The 22,401-nt window shown below is 37.0% G+C and overlaps 2 protein-coding genes across 3 annotated transcripts; one reads left to right on the forward strand and one right to left on the reverse strand.

Annotated features, from left to right (window-relative positions):
* Positions 1-453: 453 nt before the first annotated feature.
* On the reverse strand, positions 454-8,195 carry LOC128552270 (uncharacterized). The gene is made up of 2 exons (XM_053533298.1): positions 7,440-8,195; positions 454-1,694 (listed from the first exon to the last, which is right to left on the reverse strand). The coding sequence occupies exons 1-2, from the start codon at positions 7,762-7,764 to the stop codon at positions 1,267-1,269; spliced, it is 753 nt and encodes a 250-aa protein (XP_053389273.1). The 5' UTR covers positions 7,765-8,195; the 3' UTR covers positions 454-1,266.
* Positions 8,196-19,489: 11,294 nt separating this feature from the next.
* Positions 19,490-22,150, forward strand: LOC128552269 (uncharacterized). Of its 2 annotated transcripts, none has more exons than XM_053533296.1 (2): positions 19,490-19,708; positions 21,183-22,150. In XM_053533296.1, the coding sequence occupies exons 1-2, from the start codon at positions 19,682-19,684 to the stop codon at positions 21,753-21,755; spliced, it is 600 nt and encodes a 199-aa protein (XP_053389271.1). In that variant the 5' UTR covers positions 19,490-19,681; the 3' UTR covers positions 21,756-22,150. The 2 variants fall into 2 exon arrangements, with proteins under 2 accessions (XP_053389271.1, XP_053389272.1); XM_053533297.1 differs by having other exon boundaries at positions 19,491-19,700.
* Positions 22,151-22,401: the final 251 nt, after the last annotated feature.

The raw sequence follows: 22,401 nt of genomic DNA on the forward strand, positions 1-22,401 counted from the left end.
AGAGCAACATTTGCTTTTATTCGATCCAGCATCCTGTACCCTAACAGAACTACAGCAGACACCATCTCATTAACTAACCTACTTGCTTCCAGAACTTACACTGACACCCATAAAACTAATACTGACTCGCCCATAACTAAAACTGACACCCCCAGAATAAACATCAATTCGCTCACACGTCTGAAACTTATTTCGAAGCCAACCGAAGTACTAGTAAGGACCTCAAAGAACTAGCACAGACACCCCAAGAATATCTATATAAATGTTGATACTAGCTAGTGAAGTTCTGTTCCACTGATATAAAATGCTAAAAGTAAGGCATCCCTGAACCCGCAGTGGAATAGGCAGTCTCCTGCACCCCTCCGTTTCAACTGAAAAAGGCCAACTACGCCAATATATGGCCAGCTACACCACTGCATGTATTCAATAATAATCCTCCACTTAGACCACGCACTACCGTTTACCACCAATCGCTGGCCAGTATTTCGATTGTATAAATCGTATAGACACGGTATATCGTTGTCTAATAATCCTTTAAATGGGTATAAATTTATCAAGCTGAGTGAGAACATATCATGATATAATTAATCGTGAGGCCAGAAAATAAATAGCTTAATGTGACCCAGTGTGAAAACGTATTGCATAAACGCCTGAAGGTAATTTACAAAGAATGAAATAAAATTAAAATAAAACAACAGAAAAACAAATGCTAGTAATCTATTACATATAAATATACCACTTTCATGAGAAGAAAGCATTATGTCTTTATATTCTATTGTAATACAAAATCCTTCGAACCGATGACCTATGTCCCTGCAAAAAGTATTTCACTTAAGGTATATGTTTATTTCATTGAAGTTACAAATTAATGGAAATTTTTCTGCCACATTTATTTATTACAACTGTTGTGATTGTTTCTGGCACTGATATTTCAATAGAATTTTGTGGGAAAAATTCCTCATTTGAAGGTAAAACCGTCTCCGTCTTTAATTTTTGTCGGACTGAGGATGTACAGTTGGTGGTTGAAGAGAATCACTGACACGCTGCAGCATGGTTTCAGATGGACGTTTGTAACTTCTCACAGCTGTACTACGATGCCCGCTTCTGTCCATGATAGCTTGTTCGTCATAGTTTTGTTCGTACATACGCGTGCAAAGGGTTACTTTTCCGGAGTGATTTCTTATGTTTCTGCCTGAACAGTCAATCAGTGCATCAGAAAAACATGGATTTCATATATTTTCCAAGTGTATTTATTCCAATGTTTTGTTAAGAAAAATTTAAGGCCCCGCCAACATCATTCGGCAACGGTTTTCTGTAGAATGGGCCTGTTGGTGGGATACTCTGAAGGTACTTTTCAAATAATTTAACCACACATCTGAGATTTTCAGGACTTTCAAATTGCTTGATCTTTTTAGGTTCAACTTTTCTTTGATTTAAGCCGCCTTGCACATTTTTTGAATTCCTACCCATGAAAGTGAGAACCTTGCGTCCAGACTCCATAGTAATACTATACTGGTTAACATCAAGATTCCTGTGTTCATCGCCACCACGAAAACCAAAAACTTTACAGTTGTAAAAGAAAACACCGTGACTTAAAGCCTGTGCATCACTGTGACCGATGACTCCCTTCTCCCAAAGCTGTATCTCATCATCCTCCGACACAGGATCGGCACGGTCTTTGTGAATGCCAATACCTGTAACAAAAAATCGAATTTGCACTTTTTTTGTATGTTTAAGTAAATACTTATAACTTTGTAAAGGTAGTTATTTTAGCGTACTTACAACGATGGTTCAGTTGTGGAGCAAACCCGGCCTTTCAGTCCCTAAAAATGCATTTCTGTCTCACAAAATTATTGAAGAGAAAAATTGTAAGAAATAATTACATTGTAGATTAAATGAGCCGCACCATGAGAAAACCAACATAGTGCATTTTGCGACCAGCATGGATCCAGGCCGAGTCTGGTCAGGATCCATGATGTTCGCTTTCAAAGCCTATTGCAATTATAGGACTGCACAGGAATACAAGGAATTTGTCAGGCTGATCCGCACCTGGACTGGTCCCAAATGTAAATGTGCCATGTGCTTATAGTTGCTTTTATACTTTTCTTTGCTGTTTGGCTTGTTGTGTTGCTTTATTTATTTATTTGTGTGCTTCTTAGTTTCGTCCTTAGCTAAAGACGTTTTTTTTGCATTTATCAGTTTAATTTGTTTGTCTGCTTCCATGTTTTTTGGTTTTTATTCTTTTTTGTGGTGTCGCCTGGTGGAGTCTCAGCGCGTGTGGACTGGCCATACAGCTGGCAAAACCAGGCGAAGCATATCTTAAACTTTTTAAGTCACCCCCCCTCAAATCAGATGGTCTTACCTACACGGACCCCATCCAAAAGGCTACTATCTTAAACAAACAATTTGAATCAGCCTTTCCCCTCCCCAGCCCCTTAGTCTGAAGCATATATGTTCCAACATTCTCTCATCCCCAGTCTCCAAGATGAATAAGATCCAGGTCACCACTGAAGGTGTGGAAAAACTGCTCCATGGTCTATCCCCACATAAAGCCTCAGGACCTGATGAACTTTCCCCACGCATCCTAAAAGAACTCCACCATGAGATTGCTCCTGTACTTGCCCATATATACAGGTTATCTCTCGAATCTGGCCTAGTACCCAGTGATTGGAAAAAAGCCACTGTAGCCCCCGTATTTAAAAAAGGTCTCAAGTCTAAACCTAGTAACTAGAGAGTTTGAGATTTCAACCTTCGCCTTCCCCTTCAACGTCTCTTGCGAAGTTAACGTATGAAGTTGAAGTTAGATTAAAATTCCTTAAGATTTCAAACATTAGAATGAACCTTACTTCTTTTAATCCGCCTATTCAATTCATCCGTAATTATGATCGTGTTTTTCGTGCATTTTGATACCAATTGTCCGAAAGGGCAGGAAGTTTACAAGAGGTTTTAAAATTGAAAAAAAAATAAAGAAAATTAAATAAAAAACATTTCAATTAATATATTCATCGCATGGATATAAGAGCGATTACCAAAAAACAACAACAACAAAAAAAAAAAAACAACAAAAAACAACAGACAAAAAAAAAATACAATAAAACGATAAAACAATGTGAACAATGTGAACAATGTAAAAACTCGTTAGTGTTGCTCCAAACATTTAGGTTTTATATAAAATTATGTCAGTATAGTCAGTATTCGATGCACGATTGTAAATCATACATGAGAGGAAATAAAAATGATTATTATTTTCCATTGGGTTTCAATGGACCGCGATCGTGCAATATTTTTCCATATCATGACGTTGAACGCTTTCATATCGGACTAGTCCCAATCCGTGACTCTAATTAATTACCTCCCCTAACGGTCCGTCCATTGCGGATCTCGTTTCTTTAGATTTTTGTTGCTATTGTGTGTTTAATTTGTAATTTATGCAACATTTTGTTTACTTTTACACTTTGATTAATCTGACCTATTAGATACTGGCACGTAGTAATTTATCAGACTGAAATGAGCTGGACTAATATAGGACGTGGAATGTTTTCTTAACGTGGTAATGGAAAGAATCGCGTGACGTCCGTGGCGTTCGAGCGCACGTTGCGACAACAAGTAGATGTCATTTTCGCGGAAAATATTAATGCGCGTCAGTTTGATTTGTTTATTGCGTTTTCGGAGATTTTTTTCCGAATTTTTTCCTGTCTTTCGTGACAGAACGATAATTTAGATATAAATTAATCATTTGATAGTGGATATGTAATAAAAAGGTTATCATCGTTCTTTCGCGGACCATATTGCGCTCCTAAAGTCGCGCAATATTACCGCTGCAGAACTCGTGCATATATCCACATACAAAGTTAATAACCTATAATGATCATATCGACGTGATAATGACACTCTGTATGACTCTGTATAATGCCAAACTCTCAGACAGCACAATATGATTTTAATATACTATTTTATAAGTAAAGCATCTGCGGATCCGGGAATTTGGGTTAGAGGGACACCAACATTAAAGAGGGGGTCACCCATTTCAGGGGGTGGGGTGGGGCCGGGGAGGGGGGTAGGGGTAGGGTAGGGTCACATCGAGTTTCAAGACCGACTTTCTTTGTAAAATGTAAGAATGAAAGGGAGGTGGGAATTAACCCAGAATTTCCCTCTGCCAGGCTCTGGTTCCGTGCATTTAAAGAATGGAGTTATCCCATACGGCTAACAGGAAACGTCTCTCATCATGATATCATAGATCTGAAATTTTCTGATACTTCAGAAGAAGTTTCCGTCTTACTAGTACCATTTTATGTTTATAATTGAAACGCAATTGTAGTATTAAGTGTCCGACAGAAACAGATTGATTTTATTTGGATGTGAAAATAAAATATTCCACCAAATGACAATCGCGCGTAATTATTTATTTTTCAAGTAAAATGACTGTCATGCCAAGTGCCTCCATCCAGATTTCAGTCTTTGATGCCGAGTATGTGGACAGAGTAGATGTAAAAAGAATAAAGTTTCGACTTTCGTGATATCTCATCTTCTGACGTTCAAAACTTCACTTCATACGACAAAAAGGCCAATCTGGTATAATCGATACCGCCTGGGGACACAAATATGCCGTAGAAGTTTAAGTTTGAACAAAATCTCAAAGTTTCTCAAAATCAGTTGATAACTTCATACTTCCAGGTTCAGTTCAATGTATTTAGTTAAAATCATTAGCCATACAAAACTTCATTATTCTTATACCTATTGATAGTGTTTCGCATCAAATTTAGTCTAATTATATATATGGATAATCAAATAACTTAATAAGCAGAAACCCTGAAACTAAGCTTTTTATTTCGAATAGTAATAAAGAGAAGTCTTAGGCTAACGTGATATTACATGGAAAACTTCAGTAGCAACGTGTGATATAAATAAATTACACGCATATCGGTGACGTTTCACCCAAAATATATATGAGAGACGTTGAAGGTGAAGGCGAAGTTTGAAATCTCAAACTCTCTACTATCGCCCAATTTCCCTAACTTGCATTGCTTCTAAACTCCTTGAACACATTGTTGTTTCCAATCTTATGACCTATTTTGACAAGCATAATCTACTTAGCCAGTTCCAGCATGGCTTTAGATCAGGTCACAGTTGTGAGACTCAGCTCATTAATTTCACTCAGGAACTTTACAATAACACTGAACAGGGTCAACAAACAGATGTTATTGTCATGGACTTCTCCAAGGCGTTTGACAAGGTCGATCACATAAGACTAATTTATAAACTACAAAGCCTTGGTGTCAGCCCACAAATTACCAATTGGGTCAAATCTTTCCTGTCCAACCGATCCCAGAAAGTCGCTGTTGATGGTCATTTTTCCAGTGAACTTCCTGTACTGTCTGGAGTTCCCCAGGGGTCTGTTCTTGGGCCTTGTCTCTTCCTGGTATATATCAATGACTTACCAGACTCGGTCAAATGTAACGCAAGAATGTTTGCAGATGACACCATAATATACCTTACCATCAACTCCATTTCAGATAGTGTATCTCTGCAACAAGACCTCACTAACTTAGAAACCTGGGAGAAGACATGGTCCATGGAATTCAACCCGGACAAGTGTGAAGTCCTTAGAATCTTTAGAAAGAAAAATCCCGTGGTCTACCCCTACAAACTTCACAACATAGAGTTAAAAACTTGTGAGGCAGCTAAATACCTAGGCATAACCATTTCCAAAGATCTAAACTGGTCCAAACATATTGACAATATCACTTCCAAAGCAACTTCCACTCTTCGCTTCATACAACGGAATGTGAAAACTGACAATAAAAAGGTCAAAATTGCTGCCTATAACACCTATGTCCACCCTCAACTTGAGTACTGTTCAAGCGTCTGGCATCCTTGGCAAAAAACCCTCACTAGCAAAGTCGAAAATGTCCAAAGGTCAGCTGCTAGGTACGTCATGTACGACTACAGTTACACCAGTAGTGTTACACAAATGCTGAAAACTTTAGAATGGAATACACTCTAATATAGAAGGTTACACAACTCATTAGTAATGTTTTATAAAATAAGGACCCAGACAGTTGCAGTCGATCAATCTCATCTTATTCCAACTAGAAACCTAAATTACTTAATCCCCATGTCTCACACTCAGTACTTTTCTAACTCCTACTTCCCAAGGACCATCCGTCTCTGGAACTCCCTACCAACTTATGTTAAATCTAGCCCCAGTCTCGGTATCTTTAGAGAGAGGCTGGCGGTGGTCAGTATGTAATTCTATTGCCTCTGCCCCATTTTAACTGTAGCATACTGTCTTTTTTAGCTTTTATTATTTTAACATTGTAACATATCATTTCTTTAACAACTGTTTCTCTGACAGCGCCGCCCAGTGATAGTCGGAAATCGACGGTTGGGTGAAAGATGTAGATGTAGATGTAGATCACTACTTCATCTATCCATTTACTCATTATCTTAACAATAGTTTTTCATTTTAACTAAGTACTTACATTTAAATAGTAATATAAGTCATAATTTAGTATATTCTTAATATATTTTTTTATATATATATCTTTTTTCTCTCTCTTTCATGCATGATGCCAATCTGTTTTTATTGTGATAACATCGTAGATGACAGAGGCGGGTGTGGCACTGTGTATGACCCTCTCAGGCCCCTTTTCCCTCTCTACATCTTTCTTTCGGTAGGTTGGGATAAGTACTTTACTTGGGGAATTAGGTTTTCTGTCTCACACTTGTCACACACCCGACTGTCAACTACTAATTTCTTATTTTATGCCCATAGACTTGTATTTTTACTTGCATGTACCAATATAATATGCTTATCTTTTTTATGCTATGCTTTAACCATGTACTTTTCTTTTACAGCCTTTTTTAGTAGTTATATTATTTTTACATATGTTTGTCGGGAAATAGCTTTAAGCTAATGTTTTTGTTATATATAGTATCCGACGTTAAATAAAGTTTCTTGTATCTTGTATCTTGTATCTTCTTGTTACCGAATAGCAAGAGTCCTAACCAGACTGCACGGATACGCGGTCTGGTCTTGATCCATGCTGGTCGCAAACGCACTATGTTGGTTTTCTCATGGTGCGGCTCAAATGTTCATCTTATGTGCATCATAGTTTAAAATTATATGATATCGATTAATTATGTGGGTTTTGTTAATAGCATGTCTCCCGATCGGGTATAGTTCGAGCAAACATAATGGAGAGAGGAAAAAAATAAAAAAAACTTTTTTTCTACAATTCTGTATATACAAACAATAAATGACAACTCCAGATATTGTTGAATGTGTCCAAATGACCTGCAGAGTTATCTCCTTCTTATTCGGGATAGGATAAGAGTTTTAACTTAACATAAAGATGTGCCATGCTTGAAAAAAAAGAATGTTTGAGCAGAGATTTATTGCTTTTTATATCAAAATATACAAAACCTATTTCAAATACCTTTATTCGTGAGTTCTTTCATCCTACTGTCCAGCTGCTTCCTGAATTCTGAGAAATGTGCATCTTTTTTGTCCAAAATGTTTACGTCTGTTCTTCCGTAAACTTCCCGTAACTCTCTTTGAATGGATGCTGATATATTATACAAAGTACTTGGAGGATATGGTTTTCCATCTTTTCTCCTGCATTCAATAATGAATCTGGACAGCCAATAATCCATTGCCATGAGAGATTGTGTGGAAAGTTCAACTGGAACTAAACCATTGTCTCCAACCAAAGTTTCTGCCCTCATGTTTCTCCACTTTGCCCAGTCTTCATAGCAGGTCATCGCCCAGCAGTTTTGTTTTCTAGTATTTCTAGGAATTCTATCTTCCTTTCGTTTTTTAATTGTTCATCACTGACCACAGAAACTGACTCAAAACGTTTATTTTCTGGGATGTCAAACTTAAATAAATCCTGAGTTGGCAAGAAATCAAGTTGAGTAACAGAAATATTTTCCGAATCACAAAGTTCATTCAAATCTATTTTTTCCATTTTGTACGAATTGTGAACCTAACCTAAATTTGCAACATTTAATGTCTTATATGAACTAGGGACTAATATAAAGCATGGGATTATCTTGAGTGATCAGTGTTCAATGGTCATTCAAATTATAGCATTTACTTGATAGCATCACAATAGGTCTAAGGTTATATTTTGTGGATATTGCACGGGACAGTTTGAGTGATTACTGCATTTTATATCATGTGGTCTAAGTCGGACAGACAAACTCGTGACCGTGTCTATCCTATACATAATGCCCGGTCAGTATTGTACATGTGTATAAATACAGTATAGCAACAGATGTATAGAAAACAAACAATAGGATATGATCAATGCATCAGTGTTATCATGGGCACTCGGGTGGAAATAACTGAAGTACAGTTTGGGACCAAATGTTTTGTTCCACTTTTATTTTTTCCGTCTCATTTATTTTCAAAAATGTCAATAAAACTGATACTCTGCATGGTATCAGTTTATTTATTGTGTTAAAATATTTCATAGTAGACATACCTTAAATACCAATGCTTATTTTAACTAAAAAAGCACATTTTAAATTTTTCAAAAATATGACCCTTAGTTGCAAACTGTTCAAATTTCAAGAAAACGAATGTAAAATAAAACTATTTTTTGTGACAGTTTGATAGGAATATAACTTATTTATCAGTATTTGAAGCTGTTATATAAAACTATCAGCTACTGAAGTCAAGAAATAGCATTGAACTTAGGGCAAAATCCCTAGCATAATGTCCGATGTCCTTGCTCCGGTTCATTTTACAACTGTGTTGGCAGCGACACAAACCGCTGTATCATAGTGTATGCCGTTATAGCCAGCATTGATTGATCGGAACAAAGTTGCATATTTCTGGTGTAACTAAATAATGCAGAATGTTATTACAATCAACTAAGCAACTGAAACGAGGTAAAACGTACATTTTAAAGGTTTTTCGTCGTAGCTAGACCATCATAATAAAGGCACAATCTACATTATGGGGAGCGCGGTGTTCTAATGGATAAGGTGTCGGTCGCTCAACCTTGGGGTCATGGGTTCGAGCCTCACTGGAATCGCGACCATACCTTCTCATATTAGACAACTAATGATTTTTCCTGAAAGCGTACTCAAAAAGGATTGAAATAAGTGACACCACAATCGAGCTTAAGTAATTTACTATAAACTTAATATGAATTCTCCATGGGCAGACAAATCAACAGAGAAAAATGGAAATGTAATTTTGGAGTATTTATAAAATTTCATCAATACAAAATCACAAATTCATATCATTGCCACACCCCATTTTAACAACGTTTTTTTTTTTTTCTTTTTTTTTTTTTTTTTTTTAATTGGGCACGACAGGCAGATTATTTTCCTTTTGTTGTCCTTTTCTTCCTGCAAGCTATATCTGTAAATTCTAGACATAATATAGAGTATTTTTGTGTCAATATGGAGAGTGTAAAATGGACAATTTGACTTGAACAATGTTTTGCGTTCAAACAATTCACTGAGATATGAAAATATTATGTAGAATATGGATTCTGAGAGTGGTTTTAATTGTGTGAAAACTAACCGTTGGCAGCTTCCGATAAATAATTGATAAACAAGCAGACAACGTGTAAGGCAATATGTGACATTTGATTATATTCATTCTAACGAAGGGACATTCTGGAGTATTAATACAGGTTTAATGACTTGGTATGTGATTTTAACATTTTTTTTTGTGAAGGTAATAAGTTGTTGTTTATTATACGTATATAAGCCTACTGTTGAATGTATTAACTAAAAAAATGAGAGCTCCTCAATGGTTGTGGTTAAAAATTAATACAAACTTCGAAAAAGGAGGGTTTTTTTTTACTTTGGGTACCTTCAAAACGTTTAAAGACGCCTTATCTGATCTTAGAACACTTGTTCCAGCAAATTTTTCATAATTTATTATATTATTTAGACAACAAATACGGACAGCAATGAAATTGTTCTATGGTACTTGACGCGTGATTACCGCTTGTTAAACTCGTTTTCGGATTAGTATGATATTCGACTATTGGTAAGGAATTCCATGTATCAGTAAAAGTCGGGATCCCGTCAGACGGTTAATAAAATGAAAACTATTTCAAATAATTCAAAAAGACTGAAGTGATTTTACGCGGTAAAACGTATACGTTGACGTGATGATAAACGTTGAAGTTTTCGGTAAGGTACACGTACCAAAATAACCGAGTGGTGATCGGCCTTGCAGGGTAACAAGGTTTGAGTAATGTCGACTTGTGCCAAGGATAAAATTCGACTCATTACATTTAAGAAAATTCGGATTTTTTTAGAAATAGTTGCTTTTGAGTTTGCATTCGACTTAAGGTAGTTCTGCACGTTTGGATCGAAATTTTTTCTACAATGTAGAATTTGATTAAACTCTAATTTTTCAAAACTTCATAATATACCTAGAAAATTCAGCAAATAAAAAACATAGGGTCGTGTGCTTGATTTTTTGCTTGACTGATTTGAAAAAATTAGACCTTACGCAATTTTTCATAATGGAAGTCAATAGGAAAATCAAAACTTTCATAACATTTTCGCGAATAGAAATTTTTCTACAATGTAGAATTTAATGAAACTTCCCACAGTTGTAAATAAACATATGACCTATAATGTGGTGAAATAAAATGTATATGTCCGTGTGCTTAATTTTGAGATATTTTACCATGATTAAAGTGAACCGCATTTTTCACGCTAATTTTAAGACATTATTTTGAATTTTTAACGTGTTAGATGTTTTAATATCATATTTTAACTTTAGAAAGACAGTAACAGTGCGATTGTAATAAATTTACTCATAGGTTGCTATTAATTCATAAAATGATTTTCATTTCCGTACGCCGAATTCAGACTTTATTCCATGTTTTCCGGATAAATGACGTTACGCCATTACTTCCGGTTTATCAAACGAGCAGAACTACCTTAACATGTAATAATTTTTATAAATGTTGTATGGTAAGAATAACAACACGAGCACCTCATGTACAAGTGACAGTTGTCACGTTTCAAGCTACAATGTTAGATTCGATTAGTTTAATCATATTTTATTGTAATTATCACACAAGACGTTATGGTAAATGTACATCAAGACAATAATATACAGATACATATGTAAATATATATACAACAGCAAACTAGCATTACATCAAGACATCTATAATACTACTGTACGTTAAGAAATATTCGGTAACTGCAAATGTGCGATAATACAAAAGGGTTGGACCACAAGTTTTGCCAACATTAGAAATCGGTCCGTCCCTGTTAGATTCGATAAATGATATTGATTGCATATCCAAATATTTCTGAACAAAGTTAAATTTTCCATAAATGGATGTTACGTTTATACTTATTTTAGTGTAAATGTAAATAAAAAATATTTTCCATACTAATCAAGTAATATGTAATGACGGTTATTTCAACTTAAGATGTTGCGAAAAGCATAACACCATTACTACACGAATACTAATATAAATTACCAGTCAATGGATTTTGCTATTGATCGGTCTACATTTCAACAACAATTTCTGCTTTGTCTAAGTCAAATATTGGTGGAAAATATATGAACATTTATTTCTGATGTCATGTAATAACACACTTGTTGCATGGCTCACCTGTTGATAGTCTAAACCGATGGCCCTTGGTCCTTCGAACCTCGGGTAATAGTTTTAACTATTGACCGGTAAGCCAGTCAATAAGTGTATTCTTTAAGAGTACTTCATTAACGGTCAGTTTTTGTTGTGATTTTTATCCATATTGTCTCAATTGCATTTCATAATGTTTTTATCATGTTGTTGCGTTTTCCGATCCATTAGGATCATGGAGCCTCTTTAATGTGTTTGTATATTAATGTGGCCGGTTCTAAACAGACACATTTTTTTCTCTCTTTTTGCAAATTCCAAGAGATCGAGCATTTTACTTCGATATAACCGAAGTTCGACTTTAAATGATATTTCAGGCACCTGTTTTCGGGACGGGACTTGACAATAACCGAAATCTTGAGATAAGCGAATTCGTGATATCGAGTTTCACATGTAACTAACCTTTAGCCTGCTAAATGTCTATAATGGACTGGTCCATCATTCAATTTGGGCAATACCATTTACCATTTGAAGGGGTGTTTACCGCAAATTTACTGACTGAATAGCGAACAGTGCAGACAATGATCAGACTGCACGGATGTGCAGGCTGATCTTGGTCTGCACTGGTCGCAAAGGCAGAATCACTTGCCGCCAGCAGGCTTAAGATTAAGTAATAAAATTTGGCAGAAGTAAAAAAAAATACATCGCAAAATAGAGTGAATATTACATACAAGAAAATAATTGAGTAGTCCTTACAATGCATGTGATTACAATTTAGTAATTATTAAACGAAATATATAAATAAATGTTTTTGGGTGCATATAAGGAAACCGTGCAAACTATTTGCATACTCTATGTAATTGTGTCTGTTTATTAAATGTAACAAAACGTACACAACAACTCACACCTCAACATTTTCTGAATAATCATTCGATTATTAACTTGGATAAAGAAATGGTTAGAAACACCATATTTTATTATTATTATTATTATTATTTCATTTTTGTAAAACTGTAAAAACAATTACGAATATCATTTTAAAATTCAAACAAAGAAATCATTTGTACTTTTAAAGATCAGTCCAATCAATAAACTTGGTACTTAGAAGTCTGACTATGAATAAAAACTTTTGTTGCCATATTTGTAGAAGCGTTCCCACGCATATTCCTCAAGATAAGTTATCAAGTATCGGTTCGATTTTCTTTATTGTTATCTTAAATTCTTGGCCTGGCTCTCTTGTTGAAAGCATGCTTGTAACCAGGCAATACTGCAGCAAACAAAAATTTCATTATTATTGTCAGTATATTTAACTAATGACATCTCTATAACTGGAAAGAGCCTTGTCAACAGTATATACTGGTCGTCACTGTAACGTCATTGGTAAATTGCTGCTGGAAAAGAAATTCTGTTTTGTATATCCTGAACAGAAGTGATCAAATTCAGGCTACTAATTAATCGTGACGTCAAATCGTGAGGGATCAGTTCATGTAAGGATATCTGCTACTTTGTATTGTTCGCTACCACACATACAAAGATGTTCACTGTGACCTGTTGATAATCATCTCCATTTTGATATGAATGCCACTGTATTTATTTTTCCTTATCAAACATCAATGGTAATAGCCTAAAAATGTATACCTTCAAAATCATCCAATGCCATTTCCCTAATAACTACTTTATTTGTATTCAAATTTACACTCAAATTAAATTATTCCAATCTTTATAAGTGCCATTGGGTGGTGGGGAGAAAGGGGGCTCATATAAAGAAATGAGCAGCTCACTCGGACATTAGTTTAGTTATGTCAAAAATCGTAGCTTTCCTGTTAATGTTACCTTTCTTAACGTCACTGCACCTGACCTTAATCTTTATATTCTTAACTTACCATTAAATAACATGATAAGTATTTTATTCACCGCAACCTTAAGTCTCATATGTGCTGTCAAATCCCTTGCTGTGCTATATTTGTTTAAAGATAAAATCCCTTTTCAACACTTAAAAATCCGAGCCATGTGGCATTTGTCTGTTATAATCGGATTTCATATTTAACGTCATCTGTAATGGCGAGGGAGAAAAGTCAGTCTCACTCTGTGATAATGCAGCTACTTAATAGTTTGTCATATAAAAGCTGCTATGTAACTCATTGCACTCTTGGAGCGGTCTTCTGTGCATGCCCGAAAGTGATTATCAATTGTAGCGCACGGCAAAAAGATGCATATTTTTGCATGTCCGCGTGCATTTAGTGTACAATATGCATAAAATATTGACTAAAGGTTAGGGTTAGTATCCCCATGGTTACAAAATATATACATTTAAGATATTTTCGTTCAAATTTAGTTAATCCGGTATGTACCGGGGTTTGTAATTTATACCGGCGCTCCAAGTCTGCATTGAGTCACAGTCTAAAAGCTGTAGTAGTGATTGTCTTGCTGGTAAGGGAGACCATGGCGGGGAAGAATATTGTGATGGGAGACCATGGCGTAGGAGCTAACATCCTTCTGGGTTAGAAATTGCAATGGCATAGAAGATTATTGTAAGGCAAGAGCATAGCGTAGGAGATACTGTCCTTGTGGTTAGCGGAGGTCATGGTGTAGAATAATATTGTAAGGGGAGAGCATAGCGTAGGAGATAGCGACCTTGTGGTTAGCGGAGGTCATGGTGTAGAAGAATGTTGTAAGGGGAGAGCATTGCGTAGGAGATAGCGTCCTTGTGGTTAGCGGAGGTCATGGTGTAGAAGATTATTGTAAGGCGAGAGCATAGCGTAGGAGATAGCGTCCTTGTGGTTAGCGGAGGTCATGGTGTAGAAGAATATTGTAAGGGGAGAGCATTGCGTAGGAGATAGCGACTTGTGGTTAGCGGAGGTCATGGTGTAGAAGATTATTGTAAGGGGAGAGCATAGCGTAGGAGCTAGCGTCCTTGTGGTTAGCGGAGGTCATGGTGTAGAAGAAAATTATAAGAGGAGAGCATAGCGTAGGAGCTAGCGTCCTTGTGGTTAGCGGAGGTCATGGTGTAGAAGAACATTGTAAGGGGACAGCATAGCTTAGGAAATAACATCCTTGTGGTTAGGGGAGGTCATGGTGTAGACGAACATTGAAAGGGGACAGCATAGCGTAGGGGATAACATTCTTGTGGTTAGGTGAGGTCATTGTGTAGAATAATATTGTAAGGGGACAGCATGGCGTAGGAGATAACGTCCTTGTGGTTAGTGGAGGTCATGGTGTAGAAGAATATTGTAAGGGGACAGCATAGCGTAGGGGATAACATTCTTGTGGTTAGGGGAGGTCATGGTGTAGAAGAATATTGTAAGGGGACAGCATAGCGTAGGGGATAACGTCCTTGTGGTTAGGGGAGGTCATTGTGTAGAAGAATATTGTAAGTGGACAGCATAGTGTAGGAGATAACGTTCTTGTGGTTAGGGGAGGTCATTGTGTAGAAGAATATTGTAAGGGGAGAGCAAAGTGTAGGAGATAGCGTCCTTGTGGTTAGGGGAGGTCATGGTGTAGAAGACCATTGTAAGTGGACAGCATAGAGCTTGTGGTTAGTGGAGGTCATGGCGTAGAAGAACATTGTAAGTGGACAGCATAGTGTAGGAAATAACGTTCTTGTGGTTAGGGGAGGTCATTGTGTAGAAGAATATTGTAAGGGGAGAGTATAGTGTAGGAGATAACGTCCTTGTGGTTAGGGGAGGTCATTGTGTAGAATAATATTGTAAGGGGACAGCATGGCGTAGGAGATAACGTCCTTGTGGTTAGGGGAGGTCATGGTGTAGAAGAATATTGTAAGTGGACAGCATAGAGCTTGTGGTTAGTGGAGGTCATGGTGTAGACGAACATTGTAAGGGGACAGCATAGCGTAGGGAATAACGTCCTTGTGGTTAGGGGAGGTCATTGTGTAGAAGAATATTGTAAGTGGACAGCATAGTGTAGGAGATAACGTTCTTGTGGTTAGGGGAGGTCATTGTGTAGAATAATATTGTAAGGGGAGATCAAAGTGTAGGAGATAGCGTCCTTGTGGTTAGGGGAGGTCATGGTGTAGAAGAATATTGTAAGTGGACAGCATAGAGCTTGTGGTTAGTGGAGGTCATGGTGTAGAAGAATATTGTAAGGGGACAGCATAGCGTAGGGGATAACGTCCTTGTGGTTAGGGGAGGTCATTGTGTAGAAGAATATTGTAAGTGGACAGCATAGTGTAGGAGATAACGTTCTTGTGGTTAGGGGAGGTCATTGTGTAGAAGGATATTGTAAGGGGAGAGCAAAGTGTAGGAGATAGCGTCCTTGTGGTTAGGGGAGGTCATGGTGTAGAAGACCATTGTAAGTGGACAGCATAGAGCTTGTGGTTAGTGGAGGTCATGGCGTAGAAGAACATTGTAAGTGGACAGCATAGTGTAGGAAATAACGTTCTTGTGGTTAGGGGAGGTCATTGTGTAGAAGAATATTGTAAGGGGAGAGCATAGTGTAGGAGATAACGTCCTTGTGGTTAGGGGAGGTCATTGTGTAGAATAATATTGTAAGGGGACAGCATGGCGTAGGAGATAACGTCCTTGTGGTTAGGGGAGGTCATGGTGTAGAAGAATATTGTAAGTGGACAGCATAGAGCTTGTGGTTAGTGGAGGTCATGGTGTAGACGAACATTGTAAGGGGACAGCATAGAGCTTGTGGTTAGTGGAGGTCATTGTGTAGAAGAATATTGTAAGGGGAGAGCACAGTGTAGGGGATAAGATCCTTGTGGTTAGGGGAGGTCATTGTGTAGAATAATATTGTAAGGGGACAGCATAGCGTAGGAGATAACATTCTTGTGGTTAGGTGAGGTCATTGTGTAGAATAATATTGTAAGGGGACAGCATGGCGTAGGAGATAACGTCCTTGTGGTTAGGGGAGGTCATGGTGTAGAAGAATATTGTAAGTGGACAGCATAGAGCTTGTGGTTAGTGGAGGTCATGGTGTAGAAGAACAATGTAAGGGGACAGCATAGTGTAGGAGATAACGTTCTTGTGGTTAGGTGAGGTCATTGTGTAGAATAATATTGTAAGGGGACAGCATGGCGTAGGAGATAACGTCCTTGTGGTTAGGGGAGGTCATGGTGTAGAAAAATATTGTAAGTGGACAGCATAGTGCTTGTGGTTAGTGGAGGTCATTGTGTAGAAAAACATTGTAGGGGGGACAGCATAGAGCTTCTAGTTAGTGGAGGTCATGGTGTAGAAGAATATTGAAAGGGGACAGCATAGTGTAGGAGATAACATCCTTGTGGTTAGGTGAGATCATGGTGTAGACGAACATTGTAAGGGGACAGCACAGAGCTTGTGGTTAGTGGAGGTCATGGTGAAGACGAACATTGTTAGGGGACAGCAAAGAGCTTGTGGTTAGTGGAGGTCATGGTGTAGACGAACATTGTTAGGGGACAGCATAGAGCTTGTGGTTAGTGGAGGTCATGGTGTAGACGAACATTGTTAGGGGACAGCATAGAGCTTGTGGTTAGTGGAGGTCATGGTGTAGACGAACATTGTAAGGGGACAGCATAGAGCTTCTAGTTAGTGGAGGTCATGGTGTAGAAGAATATTGAAAGGGGACAGCATAGTGTAGGAGATAACATCCTTGTGGTTAGGTGAGATCATGGTGTAGACGAACATTGTAAGGGGACAGCATAGAGCTTGTGGTTAGTGGAGGTCATGGTGTAGAAGAACATTGTAAGGGGGCAGCATAGCGTAGGGGATAACGTCCTTGTGGTTAGTGGAGGTCATGGTGTAGAAGAATATTGTAAGGGGACAGCATAGCGTAGGAGATAACATTCTTGTGGTTAGGTGAGGTCATTGTGTAGAATAATATTGTAAGGGGACAGCATGGCGTAGGAGATAGCATCCTTGTGGTTAGGGGAGGTCATGGTGTAGAAGAATATTGTAAGGGGACAGCATAGCGTAGGAGATAACATCCTTGTGGTTAGGTGAGGTCATTGTGTAGAATAATATTGTAAGGGGACAGCATGGCGTAGGAGATAGCGTCCTTGTGGTTAGGGGAGGTCATGGTGTAGAAGAATATTGTAAGAGGAGAGCATAGTGTAGGAGATAACGTTCTTGTGGTTAGGGGAGGTCATTGTGTAGAAGAATATTGTAAGGGGACAGCATGGCGTAGGAGATAGCGTCCTTGTGGTTAGGGGAGGTCATGGTGTAGAAGAATATTGTAAGAGGAGAGCATAGCGTAGGAGATAGCATCCTTGTATTTGGGGAGGTTATGGCATAGGAGATAACATTCTTGCGGGGAGGGATGGCCAGGGCGTAGACAAATATTATTAGGGGTGGTCATGACGTATGATTGTGATAATGGGATACAAGTGTGGCGTAGACAAATGGCATATGGGAATGCCCGGGAGGCAGGCTACTTCGTAGTGCATACTATATTTGCTTTAAGGGGAGACGACTGCGCAGAACTTAATTTATCCGCTGTAAGAGCACAATTCTTTGTCGAAGAAACCACGTGCTTATGCAGAATTCCTTGTATATAATTAATCAAGAAGCAGATCGTTTTGCAATATTGCCATTAGTGAAATTAAATGTAACACATGTACGTTAAGTAGATTTGAAAAGAGAAAATTAGATATTGATCTGGATACAGAGAACTAGGAAGGATATTGGTACTAAATGTCGCGGATAAAGAAGGATATAAAATCTGATCCTTTATTTTACTTTCTCAGTATATACAATCAAGTTTAGCAATTGGATTACTGACATGTGTATATTGAATTTTAACAACTACACACGGTACGTGACTTTTATCTCTTCCGCCTTAGTATAATTTTACCTTAGTTAATATATACAATCATTTGTTTTATTAAAACAAAATAACAAAATAAAATACTCATAAAAATAACAAAACTTCTCACTGTGTAATGTATATTTACTCGCTCTGTCTGCTACATCCACAACATGCATCGCCTGTGGGTAACAGTCTCGATCATAAGGCAGTATGCAAAGTAAAAATATGGTTCATGGCCATTTAATTCATCTACAGATGACAAGAAAATATAAAGTTTCAAAGACATAATAATTATGAACAGTAAGCTTAAACAAAACAAAATACAAGAAATACCATTTTACTACGTTAAAAATGGGTCATAACTCTGATAAAATGCGGTAAAAGAGAGAGTTATGCTTCTGTAAATACTTAATAATCTTATAATAACTACAACTCAAATCCATTTGTACTTTGTATGTTTCAACGTATATTTTGTACGTAGGTTTAGAAATATTTTAGGAATTTTCTAGGACTAAAATCAATAAGATTTAACCCTTACTTTGCTAAATTTCTGTAATGGAATAGTCCGCCGTTCAATTTGCGCAATACCATTCACTATGCGAAGGGGTTTTCACTGATTTACTGCCTGAATAGCGAACATGATCAGACTGCACGAATGTGCAGGCTGATCTTGGCCTTGCACTGGTCGCAGAGGCAGAATCACTTGCCGCCAGCAGGCTAAAGGTTAAACATAAAAGAAGGCACCGCAACCAAGGACTATACTTGACGATTTAGCTTTTTAGCTGGAACTATATTAGCCGACATGTCTTCGAAAATATACTATTTGGTAATAGGCCTATCTATCGACTGTCAAACTATTTTCGAAAATAGACAGGAAATATGACCATATGAGCTATCAGAATACACCACATATAGTCAGTTTTTATTACAGAAGATTTTTGTTCCGTATTGAATAATTTCAAAGTTGCGAGGTTTCAAACTAAAGAAATAGTTATACTGGTTGCCAATGTCCTAATATCAAATATCGCGATGTGGTCAATGTCATCGGTAATTATTAGGAGTTGGAAATAATAAGTGACTTTGAACAGCATCTGTTTAACATTTCAAAATTTAATAAACAAGTTTCTTCTGCACCACGACATTTTACTGCATTGTATAATGACGTCAGCGCTCGCGCAGAATGTCCGATAAATGATAAACAATCAATTGTTCACTATTATTAGTAATATTGAGACGGAGGATGGAGGAAATTAGAAATTAACTTCATTACTGTGTATAAAGAATGTCTCAGAGTGTACTTGCTTTTTACATTCATACAAAAAACATTATAATAAACAGACATTCTGGATTATTAACATATGTTTCATGAATTTAGATGTAAGTCGGTAGGTTGTTTTTACTTCTTTGTTACAGCCTGAAATAATGAGCTACTATTTCAGTACACGGTAAATTTAGGTACTGATAAATAAAAGTTTCTAGGCTAGACAATAGAAAAGAAATTAAGTTTGGACTCGCATATGTCTAGATTTGTATTTTTTAAATACTGGCCATGAACTGTTCACGTAGTTTCAACAATACAGAGTAAACGTGCGGACGATTTTTTTCATTCAGAGCACATCTTTTTTTATCAGATTCCGCTAAAATTTGAAACATCGAGAGTTTAAATTATTGAAAATTAACACAATATAATATATGATATTTTAAAACTGAGTAAACCTCTGTGAAAATAATTGCAAAAGTACATTTAGCCTAATTGCTAGTCGGGGTGGGGGGGAGGGGGGGGGGGGGGGGGGGGGGGGGGGCTTGAGTCTTGTACCTTATCTGATTAACTATCAGAATGCCCTTTTTTAAAATGTTAGAAATAAATATATACAACATCAATATTTCAATCGGTTGGGCGTAGCTTTTAAATGCTATAACTGTGATTATCTTGTTGGTTTTTTATAAAGATATTAAAAGATTACCTAATTTCACAGTCAAAATTATTTTGTACAAAGGTTTGCACAAATAAAATGTCATTTTTCTAAACTATAACATTCTACATTTAAAATATACATTTAAAGATCGATATCTAAGAGAAAAAACTGAAACATAAATATTTTATATTCATTTTTCTTGTTTAAAATGTATTTCAGGCAAGATTATTACACCATGTTCTGCTATTTGTTTTGTCACAGAATTAATTTTACTGTAAAATTCCTGTTGTAAGAAGTGATATATTTTATTTGTGCATGCGCTTAAAAGTTTAAAGTGTCTGTTGAATACGCATGCATATTTGATCACTGGTTAGAACTGGACTTTATTTCTTCATTTTTACATGTATGGCTGGGCACTGTCCTTACCTAATGTCTAACAATAGCTTCTGTTTTGCAATTAATTAGCATACAACCAAGAAAATTTCTAAATAAAAAGGTACGGCCGATATTGAATAGTTAAATTAGTGTACAACCAAGAAAACTACTCAATAAAAAGGTACGGTCGGTATAGAATAGTTAATGCGAATTAAATTTATCTTGATAGATCTATATGTACGGTTTACTCAGTTAGTAGTTAGTTTCATACTTCTGATTTTAAGGGTTTATAAAAGTGCTGCCGTACTTATTGAATGTTGAGAATATCTTTCAAGTAGGGCTTGTTACTTGTCAATGTTAATTTCATCCACTTCCTGATACACTAGTTTTCGCTCAACGTGACCATATAAAGTACAAGGATTTCCACACGAAAATCCTTAAAGTACATTTGAGACTGGTGTCGGTTTGATTGTCAATGACGGAAATCGAGAATTGATTATTAAGTAACTAGAAAATTTCCGAACATAACTAATACTTTTTTTTCAAAATTCAGTGTTGCCTTTTTCAGGACTCTAAAGGATTGATCCACAAAACGATGGCGTCCATGGTCAAGACGTGTTGTCTTGCCAAACATGTTGGCAGTGTACGGGAACTAGCAACCATGGTTATGGCACGCATGCGTGAAGACGAATCCAAACTGACCCGTCAAATGAAAAAGCTTATCAAAGAAAGGAAAAGCTATGCTATCCAAATTCTGTTGACAGACATCGAGGGCTGGACACCAATGCACGCATGCGCGTTAAGAGGATCGAAGAAACTTTTGAAAGTTTTTCTAAGTTCTGGAATTGATATTAATGCAAAAATGGGTCACCCAGAAGGACTTCCAGGCGAATGTACAGTTTTACACATGGCATGTTTAAGAGGTGATATGGATTTCATAGAATATCTAGTGTCTCAGAATGCAGATCTTGATGCAAAGGACAGCAACCATATGACTCCAATTATGTACGCAGCGCGAAGGAAACATAGAAGAGCGGTGCGTTTTCTCCAGGACAAAGGTGCTAATATGGCCGGTGTTGAACTTCCGGCGTATGACTGTATTACTCCGCAAGCTACATCTGCAAAGTTCTGTTTCTTTTGATACGAAACAATATCTCATCTTGATGTTTATCGTTATATTTATGGAAATGAGAAAGGATTTATCAATCAAGGAAGAAAATCAGCGTAAACAACAGGAAGTTACTGCGACAGTATGATATTTATAAATATCACACCTACTTCAAGTTCGAGATAACAGTATCATTATTTAAGGAAACTGTACTTGTGACTGTCTAACTGATATCAAGTCATTATTTATTTTAATTTTGAAATATGTATTGTAGCACGCAAAAACGTATTATAGTGTACATGTTGCGTCTCCATGTTTCCTTCTCAAGACTCTTGGGTAGTGCTATGTATGCAAGGACAAATCATTTGTTTGACTTAAAACTTGAGTTTTTCCGTGTAAATCCTATAATTAAAGCATAGAAAAATCAACTGAGTCCTTTTAGTATCAATAATGTTACATTTCCTAGTGTTTTTGTGCGTTTTTGTCGGGTTTCACATCTCGCCGACACAACTGTAGGTCAAATGTCGACTTTCCAGCTTTGATTGTGGAGAAAGACCCCCAGGTGCCCCTCCATGTATTATTTCATTACGGGCCGGCACCAAGGTAGAACTATCGATCTTCCTTTAGCTAGCTGGATGACTTTCCTTACATGATGAATTCAACGCCCCGAGTGAGGTTC

This window comes from Mercenaria mercenaria, unplaced genomic scaffold (genome assembly GCF_021730395.1).
Source record: "Mercenaria mercenaria strain notata unplaced genomic scaffold, MADL_Memer_1 contig_2222, whole genome shotgun sequence".
Lineage (NCBI taxonomy): Eukaryota > Metazoa > Mollusca > Bivalvia > Venerida > Veneridae > Mercenaria > Mercenaria mercenaria.

Excerpts from the sequence above, each read along its gene's own strand:
- LOC128552270 (XM_053533298.1), bottom strand. The coding sequence starts at position 7,764 with ATGACCTGCTATGAAGACTGGGCAAAGTGGAGAAACATGAGGGCAGAA. Across the intron at positions 1,695-7,439 it reads GAAAGAACTCACGAATAAAG|GTATTGGCATTCACAAAGAC; the intron begins GTATTTGAAATA and ends TTTTTGTTACAG.
- LOC128552269 (XM_053533296.1), top strand. The coding sequence starts at position 19,682 with ATGTTTCATGAATTTAGATGTAAGTCG. Across the intron at positions 19,709-21,182 it reads ATGAATTTAGATGTAAGTCG|GACTCTAAAGGATTGATCCA; the intron begins GTAGGTTGTTTT and ends TGCCTTTTTCAG.